General features: G+C 40.9%; 1 protein-coding gene across 6 annotated transcripts in view; it reads right to left on the bottom strand.

Annotated features, from left to right (window-relative positions):
- lhpp (phospholysine phosphohistidine inorganic pyrophosphate phosphatase) overlaps positions 1-20,438 on the bottom strand; it is a 111,627-nt gene that overhangs the window by 20,035 nt on the left and 71,154 nt on the right. For 2 of the 6 annotated variants that reach the window (XM_020605193.1, XM_020605192.1), the window contains exons 1-7: positions 19,331-20,435; positions 18,758-18,945; positions 18,520-18,673; positions 17,104-17,167; positions 16,902-16,994; positions 15,974-16,065; positions 3,575-3,691 (exon numbers count right to left, since the gene is read on the bottom strand). In XM_020605193.1, the coding sequence (XP_020460849.1) occupies positions 3,595-3,691; positions 15,974-16,065; positions 16,902-16,994; positions 17,104-17,167; positions 18,520-18,673; positions 18,758-18,945; positions 19,331-19,461 (819 nt within the window). In that variant the 5' untranslated portion in view covers positions 19,462-20,435 and the 3' untranslated portion in view covers positions 3,575-3,594. Of the gene's footprint in view, positions 1-2,043; positions 2,133-2,166; positions 3,692-15,973; positions 16,066-16,901; positions 16,995-17,103; positions 17,168-18,519; positions 18,674-18,757; positions 18,946-19,330; positions 20,436-20,438 lie in introns of those variants that run through there. The other 4 variants (XR_002275339.1, XR_002275338.1, XM_020605191.1 and 1 more) reach the window with 4 other exon arrangements.

Genomic DNA, 20,438 nt, shown 5'->3' with positions numbered 1-20,438 from the left:
GTAGGGAATATTTTAAAAAAAAAAAAAAAAAAGTCTAACAGTATGCAACATGAACTGAATGTTGATGCTTGTGTTTTATGCCCACCCCTGCTTGGCAGCTCACATGTGGTTGGAGTAAATAGCACTTTAGAAGTACCACCTGGCCACAGAACATTTGCAGTTGAGCAAATGTGAGCTAAACAAAGGAAGCACATACTTTACTGCAAAGTGAAAATCCTAAAAGTGCTTTCAGTTATTAGTGTGTATCACTACCTTATTGTATTTGCAGGTAGCTGCAGTATTGAATCTCACCCACACCCTTTGTTGAACTGATTCAAGACTGAAACACAAACTCTGCATGAGGTACAAGTGACTTTTTAGACTAGTCTCTTCTGTCTGACCACACAAGCCTTTTCATATAAAGTCATTGTTAAGACTTGTAAAGTTTAGTGCAGGAAGCGTCACTTCAGCAAAACAACTGTGGCATCAAATGTGTGTCCATTCCTTTAGCTTTTATAAAAAAGCAACTGGACATTCTCATCGGGGAGAGCCACCACAGAGACAGACAGCTGCAACACTGAGGTCATCTGTGAGGCCTTCAGACCTGTTACTGACATAGACAGTTAGTTTACACTTCATGGTGACATACATTATACATACACGCATGAATGGGTATGACATCAGAGGGTCATGCTTTGTGTCTGAGGAGCCAAGCCTCAGAGACTTTATGTGGGCAGTTGAGCAGAGGTCGTGGCCGCTGAGGGGCCTGTGACGGCGGTGGCCATGTCAGAGGAGTACAGACTGCTCTGTGTATTAACTGAGAGACTTTTCAGATTGCTTGTAAAGACTCTGAGGGAAGAATGGGGTGGGGCTGGAGGCAGCCAGGAGAGGGTGGAAATGCAGGCCTTGGCTCCAAACCCAACAGAAGTTTTAGAGCCCTCCCATGGCATTGAGTGCTGTTGGCACAGTTGCCCACATGGGAAGGAGACTGATGAAATGTGGGGAAACCATCTGGCTTGGCGAGTAAAAGCAAGGGACCTCCACACAGACAGGCACTCTATACACAGAAGGGAGGGCAAAACTTACTGGCTGCTGTCAAAACAAGTGCATGTTTCCATGGATAACGGTGCATTTAGAGCTGCAGGTGTGTGACATTGTCTGGTCAGCTGACCTGCCATTTCCTGTCAAACAGGAAGAGCCAAATGAGCAGAGATGAAAGTTCAAGGTAAGACACAGCTGGTGGTTGTTAAGGTGGATAAATCCAGGTGCGTTACAAGAGCAGCAGTGTGAGTGCTGTGTAACAAGATCCTAACCCAAACAGATGACAAAAAAAAAACCCAACATATGAATGTTGGCTCAGAGACGCACTGCAGCAGTGTGTAGAGTATACTCTACAAAGATGTATAGATGTGGTTATAAGTGTTGGCACTCTTCCACTTAGAACAGAAAAACATTTTTTCCTCTGAATTAAGCTGAAACTGTCATTGATAGCCACATTTTATTTCCTATTTAATAGAATAGACAGGCTGATTTAGATTTTTGATGACATATGACTTTTATATAATTAATATTTTTGATACAATAATCAAAAATGTCAAAATATTGGACCTTAATTTGCTAAGTATCATACTAATAAATAAGGCAACGTGAGGCCAGGGTATTTACTAGTACTTTGTGATTTTGGAATGTCTCTATCACAGTTTTAATGTAAACCCTGCAAATTCTTACATTAGATTAGAAAGACCCTACAAATATTTGGCATTTTAATTTGATAAATTGCTTGGCATAATTAATCAGTGATTAAAATTGGTCTTTCTCAACTTCCTGCCAGTTGATTGAAGTGATTATTTACTTGAGAGTAAGAACACACAGCTATCACTAGCATGTAGGCATAAAAAGGGCAAAAAAAGTACAGAGATGATAAATTGCTGTACCATTAACCTCCACAACAACAGTGTCAGTCAGTCATGCATTCGACAGTATAAGTCTGTCAGTACTCTCCTATGGCAGTAAGGTCATACAAATGAAATGAGGTCATCTCTATTATTTGTAAGGTAAACTGACCTTGCGCCGAAACCAGCTAGCTCTGGTTATGTGTTTGAGGTGTTGAAAACTGTGGTCTACATCCCTCAGAATTTCTATCCTTTCATGAACTGTCAAAAAAAACACAACCTAGTTAAAAGCAAGTGAACTCATTTGAGAATAGTCAAATACCTGTTTAATAGCTCCATACAAGGCCAACAGGCTGCAATTTAATGGGCAAAAGAGTCAAATAGTTTGTAAGCAGTTAGAAAACGAGTTCAAAATCAAGAGTATACAGCCAGCTCAGAGACAGTTTCATAAGACTATGTAGCATTTCATTACCTTTAATTGCCTAATAACATTCAAGCTTGTGTCAGCTAATGGTGAAGTGAACCAAAAAGACCTCAATGAATCACTCACCAATGGGCTTTTGTTCTTGATGAATGTATTTGGTACACTGAAACCTTGGGGGCAGTGATGGGGAATCATTTGTTTTCCGCCCCACTTCCAGAGGCCTCAATGATCCAGCTGGCACACAAAAACCCAATATATAATGTTTTCTACTCATCATTTTATCTAACCTCACTGCAGATAAAGAAGTGAATGCAGTACGTTTATTGAGTGGAACATATGACGGGACAATCCCCAGCAGAGGTGGTTTACAGTCAAACAAATAAAGACAGTTCACTTCACTCTGATGATGGAGAGCTCATGTCAACTTTGTTTACAGAAGGAGAAACATGAGCGTAAGCACCAGCGTAATTCATCACCCTCAGCTGGGTTCTGCATTTATCATCTCTCAGTCCAGCTCACTTCCCATTTCCAGTCATTTCTCTGTGTAAAACATATGCTGCTCGGATATAATTTTCAAACAGGGTCAAGGCCAAAATGTCGCCATTGCTTTGAGCCAATGAAGCCTTCCTCTGTTTTTTTTTTAAAGTTCTGTAATGATGTGCCATTTAGCAACACACAGACCACTAAAATAGCTTTAGGCCTACTAATAGTAATCAAAGTACTTGCATAACTGACTGTTCCCTGTTAATTTATCAAGGCTGTGCTTGTTAGGGAGTAAGCAACAATTACCTACGTAAAACCTTTCAGTTGTAAATACAAGCTGCTTCCATGTACAGGAGCTACTCAAAGAATCAGACTGCATAACATTAGGAGAGAGTGAGGACACTCTGCATTACTTTTCCCTTCTGTCAGTTAGCAGCTGGGTACACATTCATGTCAGCTTGAGGCATCTTATCTATGCCAATCATGTACTGACAAATGCACAGTGCAGTTCTAGAGTGTATCTCTTGCAGACTTGGGTAACAGTTCTGCAAATCTTATTCCAGTTTGTTTTACATTATGTGGAGCACCAGGTGGGTGGGTAGTGCCCAAATTTGCCAGTGTAATGAGCTGTGACAGTTACAAGATATACAATATTTGGATGGTATTTAGTGTTGTGGCGTTTTGACGTGTTTGTTGAATTACCTCAATGAAGTACACCCTTCCCATTAGAAACTTAGATCTATATGAAAATACTACCAGCCTATATCAGCCACAGACACAGTAAGTGGAAAGTTACCAGTGTTCACTGCCTTGTACTCAGTGCCCCCTCTGATTCAGGATCATGTCCACAGCCTGGGCCAGGTTGTCTACAGTGCCGTCGGCCGTCACAGTCGGGTGGCTTTCATCACTGAGCCTGAGGAAGGAACACACGCTTACAGACACGCAGCAAAGGAACAAACAGTCCACATACAAGAAGGACTAACAGTGTGATACTATCAGCCACATTAACAATGTTGAATGTATAGAGTGGTAAAGAGCAGGATATCATGGTGTAGGAAGATTCGGGAAAGGCAAAGCAGAACCAGGCAGAATTACTCTACAGGCTGTTTCGTTTAGCTTCAGGGGAAAGTTTTGGTAATAAAAGGGGTCAATGTCCTCTTGGAATGATCACTGGAGTTCACTTAAATAAACAACAACATGCTAAAAAGCTTATCCAGTTAATTTTTAAGCGTGTCTATGTAGCTACTTGCCTAAAGTCCCTCCATGGTGGTGCATGTTTTCTGTCTATCACCAGCTGCCACATGGTGTTGCAGACTTTTTTAACATATCTATAAATACACACAGGCAACTATAACAGAACAAATGACAACCACAAGTTCCAAAAATACCTGGCTCAGGGTTTCTGCAGGTTTCATCAAGTTAAATTTAAGACTTTTTAAGAGCTTTTTAGACCACTCAGAATGCAATTTAAAGCCAGGGTGCAAATTGCAAATTGGAATCTTGAATGTCAAATTCTGGTAAGTTGTAATCAGTTATTTTGTGGAACATGTTTTATGATTTCAGATTTTTCTATTAGATTTTAAGTAGTCTACCTCTTGAGTTTCAAGCCCTGTGTACAGTATTAATCAAGAACATTACTGTATGAGCACAATTCTGCATGCATCACCCAAACTAAATAAAGATATCTACAAATAAACATAATGATCACAGGCAAAAAATATTAACCACAGACCAAGGCTTTGATCTTTAGCAATCTGATTTCCTGAACAGGAGACACAGGACAGCCTTGCCTTTCTTGTCTATCTGCCACTCAGAGCCCAGTAATGGATGCACATATGACAGTTTAATCAGCTGATTGGGGAAATTTGATCCTTTTGGCATGGCACCAGGCCCAGGCCCAGACCAAGGCCAGCATGCAGAATCCTTTTGCACCCCACTACATCAAAAGACAAGAGTTGCCCCCTTCATCCAGGGCTCCTGTTTATTTATTAATTTAAGTGGTGACTATACTATCTCCCTCCCCCTGGCTGCCTTGACCAGGCTGCCTCTGTTCACCAATCAAAGGTTGGAGCTCCAGATGGAGAAAGCTTTGTCTAGCCATGGGTATGCAGCAAACACCATCGTTAATCCTGCCCTCTGAGAGCTTGCAGAGGATCATGGCAAATATTTGTTAGCTGCCCAAGTGTAGCAACAGAAAGAAGAGGTTGGGGTGGTGCTGGGGTGTGAAAGAGGTGTTGAATACTGAAGCCACAGTGAATACGGTGAAACTGTGCCATGTGTTTACACAGGTCTATCAGCTGCCAGGGCTTGGGATATGTGAGCTGGTCCACTAATGGTCAGAGTGTTATGTCTCCTGTGCTGGATTGCCCCCACACCATATTTTGCCTGAGGACTGAGTGAGTTCACACACGCACGTACAGGCTTCTTATGTCTCACGCAGTGAATCCGACAGTATCAGCCACACTGTCTCTCCAAACTGATTGCATCTTTTACATCTCCCCTGGCCTCTGCCTTTTAGATATGCATGCATGTGTATTCATTTTGTTGCTTTCCTCCCATTGCCATGAATAATGCAGAGGTAACCAGGTCAATGTGACCATGCAAAATTCAGCACAATGCAGCTAAAGTTACAGATGAGGTAATCTATGGCTCACTGCATGTCCTTCAGCTCAATGTAATATCAATACATGTGAAGAGATGGGTTTGGTCCCAGAGCCTGACAGACAGTGTACAGCCTTCACACAGGGATGAGGTCAGCTATGAGGTAGGAGATGGGAAGCAGCCAAGAATTTAGCACAGCTGCTACAATATCGAAAACCACAAAGTTAGTAAATGATCACAAGGTTTGGACTGTGAGTGGACAAGGAGCTAAAGAAGCACGACAAGTATGGATTTGGGTGATGGTGAAACAATTACAGTAGCTGACCTAAGTGAATCAACAATGATTTTGGTAACTGATTATCATTCAAATAATTTTATCAACCAGGATGCCAATGCCATCTCCGATAGTCGAATGGTTACGGTGCGGCACACCACTTACTCAGGCATAGTATGTGCACGACATCGGCAGCTTGAATCAGACCTCCAACCTTTGTTGCAGGTTTCCCATTTCCTGTCTGCCCTTCTACAACCCACTTTGAATATAATTTTTAAAAAGATGTTTCGTTGTATTGTTTTTTTTTCAGTGCAATGACAATAAAGTATCTATCTAAAGGCCAAAAAAAAAAAGTAACTCAAAATGAAAGTGAATGTATGACTTGTACAGGAAGTGCACTTGTGTGCGAAAGTCAGCTGTGCATCAAAGACAGAGAAAGATTAGGCACAACATAGAAACAAAGGAAGGGGGTTTGTTTAATATTAGAATATGAGGGAGGCTTCTTCTGTACTTTTCTCAGGTATATTCGGTTCAGTGCCACAAAATTAAAGGCACCATAACCTTCCTATCAGTTAATGCTTGTACAAACTGACACACATGCACAGAAGGAAACAAAACTGCCTCAAACAATCTGCCCAATCTCAATTTACACTTCTCTCATAGCCTCCTCACCTTTGCTGCATATGCCTTCCGCTTGACACTGCAGATAAGGTAGTACATGTAATACATGACAAGGTAGTACATGTAATACATGACAAGGTAGTACATGAAGGCAGAGATGAAAGGCTCAACCTGAGTCAATAATGCACGACACTCAGAGCAATGTTTTGGTCTGAAGGCAATGACAGAAAACAATCTGTTTCCTAGCAGCTGGATTTCAACACAGAAATATCTTGTTTTTCGCAAATTTTGAATGTCTGTTGCTAACAGATTGCACTGTTTAATGGGTGTAGACGAAATTGTGTATACTCATCATGAAGCATTCAAAAACTAATGTAAAATCACAAACGCTGCTACAAAGAGGGTTCCTAATGAGCTGAGGTTAGCATTCGTTAGGCAGCCAGTCTAACCAAAACGCCTGGGAATCAAAGCTGATTTTAAAGTAATAAGCACCAAGTAACAGCTCTTAAGAGGCCAAATGATTTGTGCCTAAACTGCAGGTGCATTTATTAAAGGAAAAAAACTTTTTTAATAGAAGAAAGTGTGTTGAAACTCACAACAGCACAAGTAAAACACAAAAACACAAACTGCATCAAAAAACAGGTTTAACAAGTGGAAGCTAACAGCAATGACAAACGAAAGGAACATCATACAATTACAATCTTTGGTGATAAGTTTTTATGATGTTATTTTCTCTGTAAAATCCTCTGCCCCAAATAAGGCAGTAACGCCCCAAGTGGGGGATGACATTTATGAGCACTACAACAATACTGAAAGGAAAAGAGTGAGCCTGCCAGTCAGACACATAAAAGCACTAAACCCAGTTCACTTGTGTGCAAGTGTGTTTTTCATACTAGACCAAAACACTGCCCTTTCTCACACTAAAGCAGACTATATAACCATAACCTGAAGGAGAACACATCCTGGTGATCACTAGCCTTTATGTTCAGTCAAGCCTTGTGGGCGACATAAGATACTAACATAAGACAAAACTTTCTCCCCTCACCTGATACGGAAAGAGTTAGTTATAAATAAAAGGTCATGGGAAAGACTGATGTTGTATCAGGATCCTCAGGAAAATTAAAACGGGGGGGGGGAGAAGAAGACTCCAGCCAGTTAAGATATCCCAGTCTGGTTTTATCATCATTCACTTCAGTCTCACTTTTCATCTTTCCTTTCTCATCTACCTGATATTTACAGAGCCGTAACACGACAACGATAACACCCTTGAAATAATACAGCTGCAGCCTCTGAAAAACAGTCTAAATAAACTGGGGAAGTCACCACGTTACATGTGTGCTATGGCAACAGAAATAACAGATGCTCAGCTGGAGCCTTCACATACACTGCTGAGTTTGTGGCCATGCAGCCACCATTATCACCTCAGTGTACAAAGGCTCTATAATGTTGAGTCATAATCAGCAAACAGCTGCGGTATCATTTTTACACAGGCAATATGTTTTTTTCCAGTAGAGCAGAACACAAAGGGGATTCCCTGGTTGCAGCACGAAAAGCCACTTGATTTTTTTCCATCATGTAGTTCTCTGAATGCCTCCTGTGAGTATGGGTGTGTGTGTGAGAGAGAGAAAGACAAAGAGTATCCTCAACTGTCACAACCACCCGCTAGAAACTTTCTGTCCTTCCCAACTGCAAACACATCTGGGGCCAAACGAACAGAACATAAACCAGAAACCTTCACTTCTGGTCTTTCAGAGACCAAAATGATTTACACTAGTGCTTTTGCATGTATACATCTAACTCTTGTACAGAGAACAGCCCAAAGCTTCAAATGCCTGCTGCGTAGTTTAAGATTTTGACACGTTCTGTCGCTGATTTCCACTCATTTCTATTTATGAAAATCAATTGCAAGTTTGTCGAAACATCCTCTAGATCTGTAACTTTTTTATTAATCAGATGGACCCTCACAGCTCTATTATACCCCGTCATCAGCAACAACCATGATGTTCCAAATATGCAGATATTACTACAGTATGAGTTTTTTCCATACAATTGAACTAGAGTGGTAGAAGCTAGACATTTCAACCACTTCTCACAGTTTCAACTGTTTATCCAACTGTTTCAGTTACTGTTTATTTCATTCATATAAAAAAAATTAATGTATGTACAGTATGTAAAAACACACTGCATTGTGGGAAATGTACGCTGACAACAAATGAACGCATGGAATAAAAAAGAAGATTTGCTAAAATGCCCCACCACTTTGTGAGCAATGCTAAAACACTGCAGAAGTCTTTAAAAAACTTTGTGTTAAGTTTAACATTTTGTCATCACAGTCATCAGTTCAAACTTTAAACTGATCCACCTGATAAAAACATTTCCTCTTTATTTGACCAACTTCTTAACAGCTGCCATGTCGGTGTTGTGCCGAACTTCATGCGACCCAGATCTAACCACATTTCTTTCATCAGCATGTTATTAGCCTTGCCGCTGATGATATGCTGAGCCTTCATTTGTGTGGGAGTGTGTGTGTGTGTGTGTGTTTTTGTTAGCTGTACTGGACTGCTGAGTCACCTGCTTCTGATACAGAAAATGCACTCATGCAACCACCCACACACATACACACAAACCATCAGGGAGAAAAATGGCTCCAGAAGAGACCAGGCAAGAGCCCAAATCCCCCCAGCCAAGCATCCTGTCTATTGGTAATTGCAAGAGGATTGAATCGCCATTGAAACAGCTAAGGGGCTGTGTCCATGTATTTAAGAGGCAGTGCTATGTTTCAGCCTGCCATCTGTGGGCTTTAGTTCTCTGATTCTCTCACACTCTCACTCCTTTTCTTTCTCTCTCTCTCTCTCTCTCATGGGTGGAAAAGTGCCATTGAGGGGCTCAGTGGTCGAGGCCTGGCCGGCTCCTTTGTCTCGTCGTGGGAGTCTAGTCTCACCGTGAAAAAAGCTCAGGTTAATTATTAATATCTCAACGACTTATAAGACACGGCAGGCTTTAGAGAAGCCTGCAGGCAGGAGAAGCTGTCCCCAGGCAGTGAGCGATGTTAGGCCAGACTCCAGCACCCAGTGGAGTCTCATCAGGCTCTTTGACCTCTTTGTGCAGCTACTGCCACATCCATCCCGAACTCCACTTGTCACATGGTCACACTTTGACATTCATTAAGTTGTATTGTACTTTAGGAAGCTAACTTGTGACCACAGTGACCTAAAACCATCTCCTGTATGTGACAAGGCACAAGTTATCCACACGCTTTACTGAAAACCTATGTTTTTAGCAGAAAAATCTCACTGCTTGTGTGGCTGAGTACATACAATAAATGTACTTTGGCTAAATATAGCTGTGTTCAGCCATATTTTGGCAAAATATAAGCATCTGGAATATACTGATCATACAGATAGTGTACAACAGGACTATATTGCAATAGTGGTTGGAGAAGTTTCCATGGACATTTTAGACTTTCTGCCATTAGTCTGTGTCATCATTTGAAGAGGGCTGGGTTTTGAGCCAATAACACAGTGCTGGACATCATTCCCAGGACCGACTGTGTTTACACTCCCCACAAAGCTGCTGATTCAAATCCATGAGAATGGAATGAAAACACAGATTAAACTAAGTTAATAAAGGGCACTGTATGAAATTGAGGTAAATGCTGCCCTTAACCACAAATCTGATTTATTCTATCTATATGCTTATGGTAAAGACAATTAAAGAAAATATAATTTCTTAATTTTATCACTCATTTGTACTGATGTATGTAAAATGTTTAGTAATTTGTACACATTTTAATTGTGGCAATCCTAAGGAAAGGAAGGAGAATGAAATGAAGAACCCACCGTATGGATATGGGCACATATAGATAAGGTGGGAGCAGCGAGGGAAGCAATTCAACCAACAAAACCCAGCTACCATGTGTTATCTGTTAAAAAGGAGGAAAATCCAGCAGTGGAAATATAAACCTTATGCAACACGTATTTCCCTATTTTAACTTGCAAATATCCTGCCAAAGTCTTGCTGCTGACTGACAAAGGAGATACTGAGAGGCTGCTCAGACACTGTTATATGCGCATTATCTTTCCATTACACCTTGTTTTGACATTATGCACACTTGTGGTCAAATAAAGTTCTCTAAAACAAAACAAGCACATGAGTTTATGTCCAATTATGCATATGTGTGTTTCGTCTCTGCTGCTCTGGGTCACAGTGTTTTACCACAGTGCTCTTGATTTCAGCTCCTCTGATGACGTGAGGGTCCCTGCAGATTCTGCTTCAGTTCAAAAGCCAGCCTGTGCACACAGCATAATTCACTGGATTGGTGTAAATGGTCTTTGTGGCGGCACAGTGACGCATTTAGAAACACTGTCACTATCGAGTTGACAAGTGCTTAAATTTATAGCCCACAGCCTCAGTGAAGAAGTGCGAAATGAGATAACTTCACTTCCTTCCCACACACTAATGTGCTAACAGTGGCAAACATGACAGTGCATGAGACTGTTGTACTAGACACTGTAAAATGACTGTTCTACTTTACAGAGAAAACCAGCTCACAAAGGTCAAGACACTCTAGACACAGAGAGAAAATGCAACTCAAGCATAACCTGCTCCGGTACGTTTAATCCTGTTCTAGAAGAGTGTGCTCCAAAAAGAGAATTATAAGGGATTATCAGGTGTGAAAGAGACTACATAATCATCATAAGTAATACATACAAACAAGGCCTTGAAATATGGTAAGTCACATATGTTCCAAACAATCCCTCCCTGTCTGACGGGCGAACACCTGAAACCATGTACATAATCACAGCCATTGAAGCTATAGGACACCAGTAGCAGACTGAAAGAAAAGCTAGGCTGAAATACAGTATGTACCTGTGAGCCATCCCAGGGGCAGAGCACAGCTTATAAAGGAGATTAAGCTGCAACCACAGCCATGCACAGACTACATGTCAAGGTTCAGTGTCACAGACTTACAAAGGACAAAGCCCATCCATAAACCTAACACTGCTGTGCTGTGTTCAGTCAAACGTCTGTTTGGTTCACAAGAACAGAGATCTGATAGGCTGTTTGTGTCAGAGGGAGAGAGCATTACCTTTCTGTAGACACACACAAAACACAGTGAAATGTTCACACTTGAAGCTTTTCATTCAGTCAGTCAGTCATCCAACCTGTGTATTTATTCAGATTGGAGAGTTGTTAAGTCTCTGCTGCATGAGCTGCTGGGTACTCCGGAAGTAAACTTTTGAAAATATCCTTTTGACACAATATTGTGCTAGTACTTGAGTTATTACAAAAATCCTGACCATGGTATTATATTAAGCTGATTGCAAAGATCTTTCACCTGTGTGTACTTTACTCTTACAACCTTTTGGCTCAAGAAGTCCTTCCTTCTGTTCACAATAATGACTTTATTTGCATAACTTCAATAGGGGGACCAGTGGAAATGTGCTTGGATATCCTCACTCAGCTCAGTCTGGGCTATGGGGAGGGAGGGACTGGTGACTAGTTCCTTTGAACCTGACCTGGACTGATGAGGACAATTATACAGTTTATTGGTGCAAGGAGATGCTCAGAAAGAAATGTGTTGTAAAACATTTTCAGTGACCTTTGTGAGACAAACGAACTGTACAGTACCACCCAACACCACTACCCGGTGTCTAAACAAAAGACCTAATAAATCACATCAGAGAAATTCACTACGACATGAAGCCACAGCCTTTTCACCCTCACTCTAGATCCTTCCTGGGTCTGCTGGTGCTGACCATCTGGTGAGAACTGTGTGTTCTAACTGATGTTATTCAGTGCACAATACAGCATGTGTGCATGTGTTTTTGCATGAGTATAACAGCTTCACTGATAAGGTGTGTGTTAATCATTGCACTTTATGCTGCACGTTGCACTCACAGTAGTCATGCCAGTAGGACCCCGAGGCTGTAATGTCATTTTTTCCTATATATTCTACAGTTGCTACCACTCAAAGCAAAAAAGTAAAATTGAAGGAAAGATCGTGTTGTTACCCAACTCAAACAGGGTTGTCTACTGTACGGTGGACGACAGAAGAGCCAACACCCCAGTAGCAAAATGGCTGTAAATACTTAATCGCTGGCAGTTACATCTGAAGAGATTTCAACATTACCACACATACAGTTGATTCAACTAATTAAAAAGATACTATTTGCATGCCTCTTTTTTTCACTTGTTAGCAAACAGCTACAAATATGTAACAAAATATAAAGCTGCTAATATAGGCTTATCTTACATTTATGTGGTGCAACAAATGGGTGAAAGCTCCAGAGTCTGTAAGAAAGAATGTAAGGCGTTTCTGTTTTTCCATTCAGCCAAGCAGGCATGAATGCAACAATAAACTGGTCTGATGCTATGTTTGCCCACCAACATGCTAGCATTAGCATGTTTCTAGAGCTTGGCATATCAGTGCAAGTGTGACCCACCCATAGCACAGGAAAAAATACTCAAGAAAAACTCATCTCCAAGATAATCACATGGCTACTGACCTCCCTGCAATGCTCACTTCCTGTTGGGTCCCTCAGTGACGACTAGAGACAGAAAGGGCACGATCCAGGGTGCAGTTTCAACAAAGTGGTTCATAGTTTGTACCTTCAGGGACTAGGTCTCTCTGGAGAGGTTTAATCTGGCTCGGCCTACTTGGAAAACACTTAGATTAGTAGTCAAGTGTGGCCACAGGGAGAGGCTTTCAATGTAAACCATTTTGAAGATGGTTGCTGGTGTGTGAAACTGTTTACTGTGTGTTCTGTGCCAGATTCCAATGGGAATCCAGTAAGGGCCTTCCTCTAAACCACTGGCACTCATTCAAAATACCTTTCTCAATAATGTGTTTTGATCAGACACATCACTACTCTACATTCTCCTCAGCAGAGTTACAAATGCAAATACTGAGGCTGTATGTTTAATTCGAAAGCCTAAAATTCAACTTCTTTGACTATCACAGATGCACAGAGCAGCAAACAGCATACCAAATGGTTCAGAAGTTAATTCTGTTGGCTAAGAGTAGCAATTACACTGGCTTACAAATGGTGCATGATGTGAACCTGCTTTAATGAAAATTCAAGCTACCCAGTTCACTGAAGATAAGAGAACAGAAACAAAGAACATAGGACCAGCCAAGGCCACAAACCACGGCAGATGACAATAAAAAAAGACAAACCTGAAGATGGAGAAGTACTGTGCTATGGAGGGCTGGGGACCACTCTAAACTGTTTGATAGTTTTGTACTGATAACACACTGCAAACACATATTTTAGTAACTGGCTGGTGAACACAGTACAGCTTTCAGTATCTATAAGACAAAACAGGGCTAAAAGAAGAGTGAATGCTGGACTTTCAATCGCCGGGGGCCAGAAGATGACCCGGTGTCAATGCTTATGTTGCTCCATGTCTCGAAGAGAAACAGTTTGCCAACATGTTCAAAAGACAGCATAAACTTCAACATGTCATTAAATATGTGTTTACAGCTTGTTCCACTGCCCCAAAGTGGAGCATTTTTAATAAACATCTTTCAATCCACTTTAAAACCAACAGCAGTCCAAGACGGTTTCCCGAAAATATCACAGCTTTATTAAAAACAACAATATAAAATCAAGAAATATCAGTCTGAGGATTAAGCAAATAAGCAAATTAAGCATTTTGGTACTCATTTCCGATTTACAATGTATAAAATACTCTGGAAAGGAGTATTACAGGAGTGACAGACTGTTCCTATGCAACAGATCTCCATGCTCCCAGTCTAATTTCCAAAGACCTTTTGGTCACTGTTTAATAACAAGGAAAAACTGAATGAAAGCAGAACACTCCCTTACTACTATTACCCCTATATTACACCTACAGTATAGTCATTATTTGTAGGCACTGTAATTTCACTTTTTGTTGCAGCTGCTGTCGAGTTCAGTCTGTAATTCATGTAAAGTATTGTGCATCATATGAAAAAGTAGTCACAACGGACCACTGTACGTGTGAAAACCTCATCCACCGACTTAAACTGAACATCCTAAAATGCTGTAATATTCAAACAATTAAAAACAGATTAGAGTAAAACACACATTATGCAATATCTGACTGTGCAAAGTAGGTTTTTAACAGACACAGTCAACAAGTCGGTGAACTGACAAAGCATGTGAAGATTTATTCAATTCATCTGTTTTAATGAGTTCAAGGTGAGGGCAGTGAGAGAGTAGACAGTGAAAACAAGCAAAATGAGAAAGTTTCCATATCTGACTGACTAAATAAAGGCTTAAAGTAATTTGGGTTGTGCTAAGCAACAGTATGTCAAGGATAAGGCTTTTTAAAATAAGCTGATATGATTACATTTGTCTGTGATTTGTATCTTTTTCCCTTGCTGTCTTGTCACCAGGCCTGAGATATTTAAATCAGTCTTTTCTCCAAGCCTGATGGGAACTGGGGGCCTGTGCAGCATCTGGTTGACTTGGAAACAGCTGTGTTTTCACAGATCTGACTGAGGGTTTATAATAGCTGCTCCCAGCAAGACTGGGTTCACTGGGCCTGTTTAGCTAAACAATGTTAAATCTCATGTCTCACCCAGAGCCCCACAGAAACATTAATGTTAATGTCATCCTTCTGGAAAATTATGAGGTGTTTATGTTTAATGAGTAAAAGATGACTCAGTTTAGAACCATCAATTCTAATCTATGCACATGTGTTGTTTCCTGTTACTGGCAAAAATCCACAAATGTGTTTTAGCTACTGCTCACACACAAAGACAACGCATCCGTTTTTCAAAGCAGATAATACAGCAATAAATCTGAAGCACAACAGATTCTTCAACAGTATCTAAGAGCAAAGGGCTCAGTTTTTCTTCTTGTTTTGTTATTTATAAAGAATACAATATGAGAAAGACACAAAAAAACTGATAACGTTTTCAATAACTTCAACACCTCCAATGCAGCCCTCAAAAAAAAGCACAGTGGGATTGATAAATACTTCTGCTGATAAGAGAAGAAGTCACACAAAGCTCAGTCTGATGAGAATCAAAATTAAAAAAATTCAGTCTACTCTAGAATACTTGCACAGACTGAATCATTGCAAACTGTAAACTTCTGAACATGCACACCATGGACTAGATATGTACACACATGCCAAGGTACACAAAAACAAAGGGAAGTGGAAACACACCGAAACACCCGAAAATAATTCTGCACAGACAGAGGAAGGGTTTACAGTGAGTGACTGCGCTTTAGTACAGGACTAAAGCTGACTGATGCTCAAGAAGGTTACTGAGCGTTCTCTGGTCATATGACCGAGACCTGCAAGCTAGTTCACAACAGTGAAGCAGGTCAGCAGGCATGGTCCTCTTCTGACTAATCTGTGGTCTATAACCACTGCCCTTGGCATCAGGGACAGATGTAACAAAGTGCATTTTTTGTTATGTTCTGCTCTGCAACCTTCAGTACAATTTAGAACACATACTTGAGTATTTCCCATTTTATGTAACATTACACTTGTAAAAAACTAAACTTCAGAGAGAATAAACAGATCGGGAAGTCTAAGGATTGAGGTGGTTTGCCCTCAGGAAGTGTGCTATGGAGGAAACTTCGGTTCACATTCCTGGTGTATGGGCTCCCTCTTCTGGCGACTACCTGAATAGCCTTCATTTCTGAGTTTATTATTTAACCTGAATTTTTTTCTCCCGTTACTAAGATCATCACTGACCTGTATTTGCCAGTCCTGACTTGTACACCTTTCATTCCACAGTGCTGAGCTCCCCCTACGTCATTCACCAGGTCATCCCCAATCATTAGCGCCTGCAAGCGAGGAGAGAGGACAAAGGAAGAATATTAGAATTTGGTTAAGGAACTTTGAAGATGCTCTCATGCAGAGTGATGCAACAAGTAAAATATAATATGACAGGATATTAAATTAGCTACTTATCTGCAGTCTAAGACCATTTTTTAGCGTGTTTGCTTAAATTAAGAGATACAGTACATACTGTACGCTACTAAAGATACTGATGCCGGGGTGACTACAACCTTAACAAAATTAGGTAAAAGGTCAAAACATGACATACAAAGCTCATTCCACCTTGTGGTACCTGCAAGGAGACTTGTGACCAGACTGTAGGATCAATATACCTCCCACTGACTGAACTTGTTTAGCAACTTAATTAGTTGTTGATACCAGTATACAAATGTAGTTGCATAATTTCAAAGATTCTGACTTTACTTCATCAGAGGCATCAGTGGTTATCTCCTCTGTTGTTCTCATTTCCTACCTAAAGATTATCCACACCTGTCTGATCCATTTCAGCCCCTACTCCCCTCTCCTCCCTTGACCGTGGTCTCCAAGATGGACAATATAATATACAGATACTAAACTGGAAAGAAAATGGTTAGACACCTTAAATAAGATCTGTGGTTAACACAGAGGGGCAATAACAACAGCGGCTTCTGGCATCATGAAGTGCATATACTATATAAACTAGCCAACTGAGACCACCTCAACCACTACATCTTTAAGTGCACTTCTGAGTTCCCTTACTTGCTTCCCAGTCCAAAGTTAAGCCAAAGCACAGAAGAAACCTTTCCAAGCAATATACTGTAACTGTACTTCAATACATGTAGTATCACCTGCTGTTACATACTTCATATGGTTGAAGCCCCATGTCATTGAGAACACTCTGGAAGAACACTGGGGATGGCTTTCCAATGACTTCAGCCTTTAAATCACAGGCATACTAGAGGGAACCAAAATTTTACATTAATAAGTTACTGTTCACCTGGACTAAACTGCTGTTATCAATTCTTAAAAAAAATACATGAATGCACATTATGCATCTTCTGTACCTCCAAAGCCTTCATGTAAACTCCCACATCTAGTTTCAAACCATCTGTCTCCTTGTAGTATTTCCTATAACGAGAGTAAAACACTGAATTGTTTGTCTAGCGCTGTAATTGTGTTCTATATTTCATGTCATGCTCATTAGCTGGAATGAGTATTATACAACCCCAAATCAGAAAACGTTGGCATGGTATGTAATATAAATATTAAAACTGAAAATAGTGACTTGTATATCAGGGATCAGAATTGAAATTAGTGTTTATTTTGAACCAAGGATAAAACTGATGAGGTAACTGTCAGGGTTGCTCATCGCTCCCTGCCTCTCCTCTCCCCCTCTCTCTCTGTTTCTCTCCCCTGCTACCTCCACAGACACCGACACTCAGGTGTGGCTTGCAGCAGTGGGAGATTTCTGCTGATTACACTCAACAGTTACAAAAGACCCAGGCAGACATTGTGCGTCGCCACCCATGAAGTCTGGGTCCTCTATGGACACTGCTTTTTGACTGTCTACTACTTCTCAAGTAAACCTGTTCATTTTTTCTTTCTGCACCATTACCTCCAAGCATCGCCTGGTTGAGAAACTAGCCTGCCTTTGGCTATCCTGCTACACTGCATCTGTGACAACCAGTCCCTGCCTCTGCAGTCAGCCTTATTTCTCCAGCAGCAACTCGCCTGCACAATGTCATCCTGGCTGTGTCCGTGCAAATTCAGTCATCCAGGTCATAATAAGCTGAAGAAAAAAAATCAAATGGACTTGGGTTTAGGTAGAAGATGTTTGACCTCTCATCCAAAAGGATTTATCAGTTCTGTCCAACTGGTGGTGAGCAGGAGGTATTTATCCCCCTGGGTGGTGTTTCAGTCTTTCGACAGTCAACAATGTCCCCTAGTGACTGATGTGTTGCGTTTCCAGTCCTTTGGTGGCCAACAATGTCCTAACAACATTGTAGTCATTGCAGTCCAGTATCGGTGAGCATCATTGCCCGTCTCTGAACCCTCACATGTGGACAAACTCCTATTGTCCTGGTGTGAACTGATGATGACCCCACTCTTGGTCTCCATGGTCATAACTTAGCCATCCATGAACACGGGCCTACTGACTCTGCTGCCAGCACTGACCTGGATCGACTCTCTCCTCACCGCCACCAGATCAGAGTCATAGTAACTGGTTACTTGTCATCTTATAATGAAACCTCTGTTTCCACCTAACCATACTCTGCAGTTTGGGTCCAGCTCTCTTCCTCTCGTGCCATCTGGCTCAAGACCAGCTGTAACAGTAACGCATGAAATAATGTGCTGCTGTGTTTTCAATGTAATAGAGGACACAGATGATTTACAATCACTATTTTCAGTTTTGATTTTAGATACTGTCCCAACTTTTGCTGATTTGGTTAAGTAAAATAGTTTACAGAAAATTCTCCTACCCTTGGCCCAGAGAGAACAGCACTGGCTTCTCCAGGCCTATAAGGACCCTGAATGCCTCATTCATGTTCTGGTAAGAAAAATTTTCAGCTGCATCTCCTATGACCACACAGTTTGGGTTGGTCTTATCAACAAAATCAAACTCTGGGAGAACTCCTGCAGGGGAGCAAACAAGAAACTGAATATCCAAATGAGAGTTTATGTGTACCTACCTCAGGTTATGACAAAAACAAAACTTACCATCATACACCAGCAGGTGAGGCCTTAAACTCCTTTCCTTAAGGACAGCAACAACTGCAGGAGGAGGAGAAAAGACCTCAGGAACAGATATGTCAAAGCCCAGTCTTTGAAGCTTGTCTACAAACTTCTCTCTGGTGGCCTGGGTCTCGTTGGTGCAGAATCGTAGCTTCAGGTCAGATGCTCTGAGCCTTTAGAAAAGGTCCAGAGGTCAGATATCGGATGGGACACAGGTTACCAAATTTATTTATACAGAAATTTTAACTAGGTTTGTTTTTTGTACTGTAGGTAAAGTATTCCACAATTTAGGGGCTGCAACAGTAAAAGCATGGTCACCCCAGCTTTTATATCTGGTGTCAATACATGACACTGAGCTATTAACTTACCAAATGCACATTAATTTCTTTAATTATACATGCACACAGACCCTTTAGGAGCCTTTTAAGGAAGTGATTATATTCACAAGTTACTATGATATTAAATAACCGGGTGTATGCACATAGGCTGTCAGTCTAGTATGCAACTAGCTAAAATCTTGCAGCAGTGTCTCAAACGATTCGTTAAAGGTTCACTCACCTTTTCACAGCTTCAACTGAACCAGGAATGACAACTCCGTCGCCCTCTCCACTGTCATATAAAACGCCACACATGTCCAATACGACACCTTTCAAACTCTTTGCGCAACCTATCCAGCTCGCGTCAGCCATTACGATACTAGAGACGTACTGCACACGCGCGTAATGTGGAGCATGCGCAGCCTAATGTAGTTAATTATAGCCCATGCCGGCGGTATCGGCACTTCCTTTCATGGCTCTTCTATTACCTACACTTCATAGGGAAATACTGCACTTTTTACTCCACTAAATGTATTTGATAGGCTAGTTTATAGAACGGTATATAAAACAGCACATACAATTGGAGCTTAAACTATTTAACATTTATTGTTGACTCAGTTATCTATCAAAAATTCATCGGTGATTGTTTTGAAACTGGTTAATTCTTTTAATATCGAACATTTAATAGTTTCAGCATCACAAACTGGGGAAATTGATACCTTTCCTTACCTAAAATTACAGCAAACTCAATTTGGAGGTTTGGAGTTCTGAATAACTGTAATCCGGGTTTTCTCATGATATTCTTGCGTTTTACAAGCAAACACTAAAGAACTGATCAAGAAAATAATCGCATTAATCCATAGGCCTAGTGAAAATAAGTAGTTGCAGCTGGCCTTAAATAGATAACGAGTAGCTCCACTTTAAATGCGTTAAACGGTAATGGATGCATAACGATAATGTAGCCTACTAAGTAACTTAGTTCGGATACTTTTCGGTAGGCCTACATTCTGCTTATATACATTATAGGTCTACAGGACCTTTACAGTGTAGTATACCTTTATTTATGGACCCGAGTTCTTCCTCCTTCATTGTTGTTTTATTATCGTTCGTGATATCTTAGGGTAGCCTAGCTATATGCAGTCTGGGTCATTCACTGTAATTATATATTAATTATAACAGGTTGTTACGAAAGAACAATACAACAAAGTGTGGCTGACATCTGGTGGAAGTTTAAATAACGACTGTGATTATTTAATGAGGGCTCATAAAAATGATTTAGAGGACTTGGGTACCGCAATAGTAGGGACAAGTTGCGATATGGAGGCGTGTCTTAACGTAGCCACGCGTCG

The sequence above is a fragment of the Monopterus albus genome, unplaced genomic scaffold (genome assembly GCF_001952655.1).
Source record: "Monopterus albus unplaced genomic scaffold, M_albus_1.0 scaffold69.1, whole genome shotgun sequence".
NCBI classification, from domain to species: domain Eukaryota; kingdom Metazoa; phylum Chordata; class Actinopteri; order Synbranchiformes; family Synbranchidae; genus Monopterus; species Monopterus albus.
Note: the sequence above shows the minus strand (reverse complement) of the source record. Positions and strands in the feature narration are given on the sequence as shown.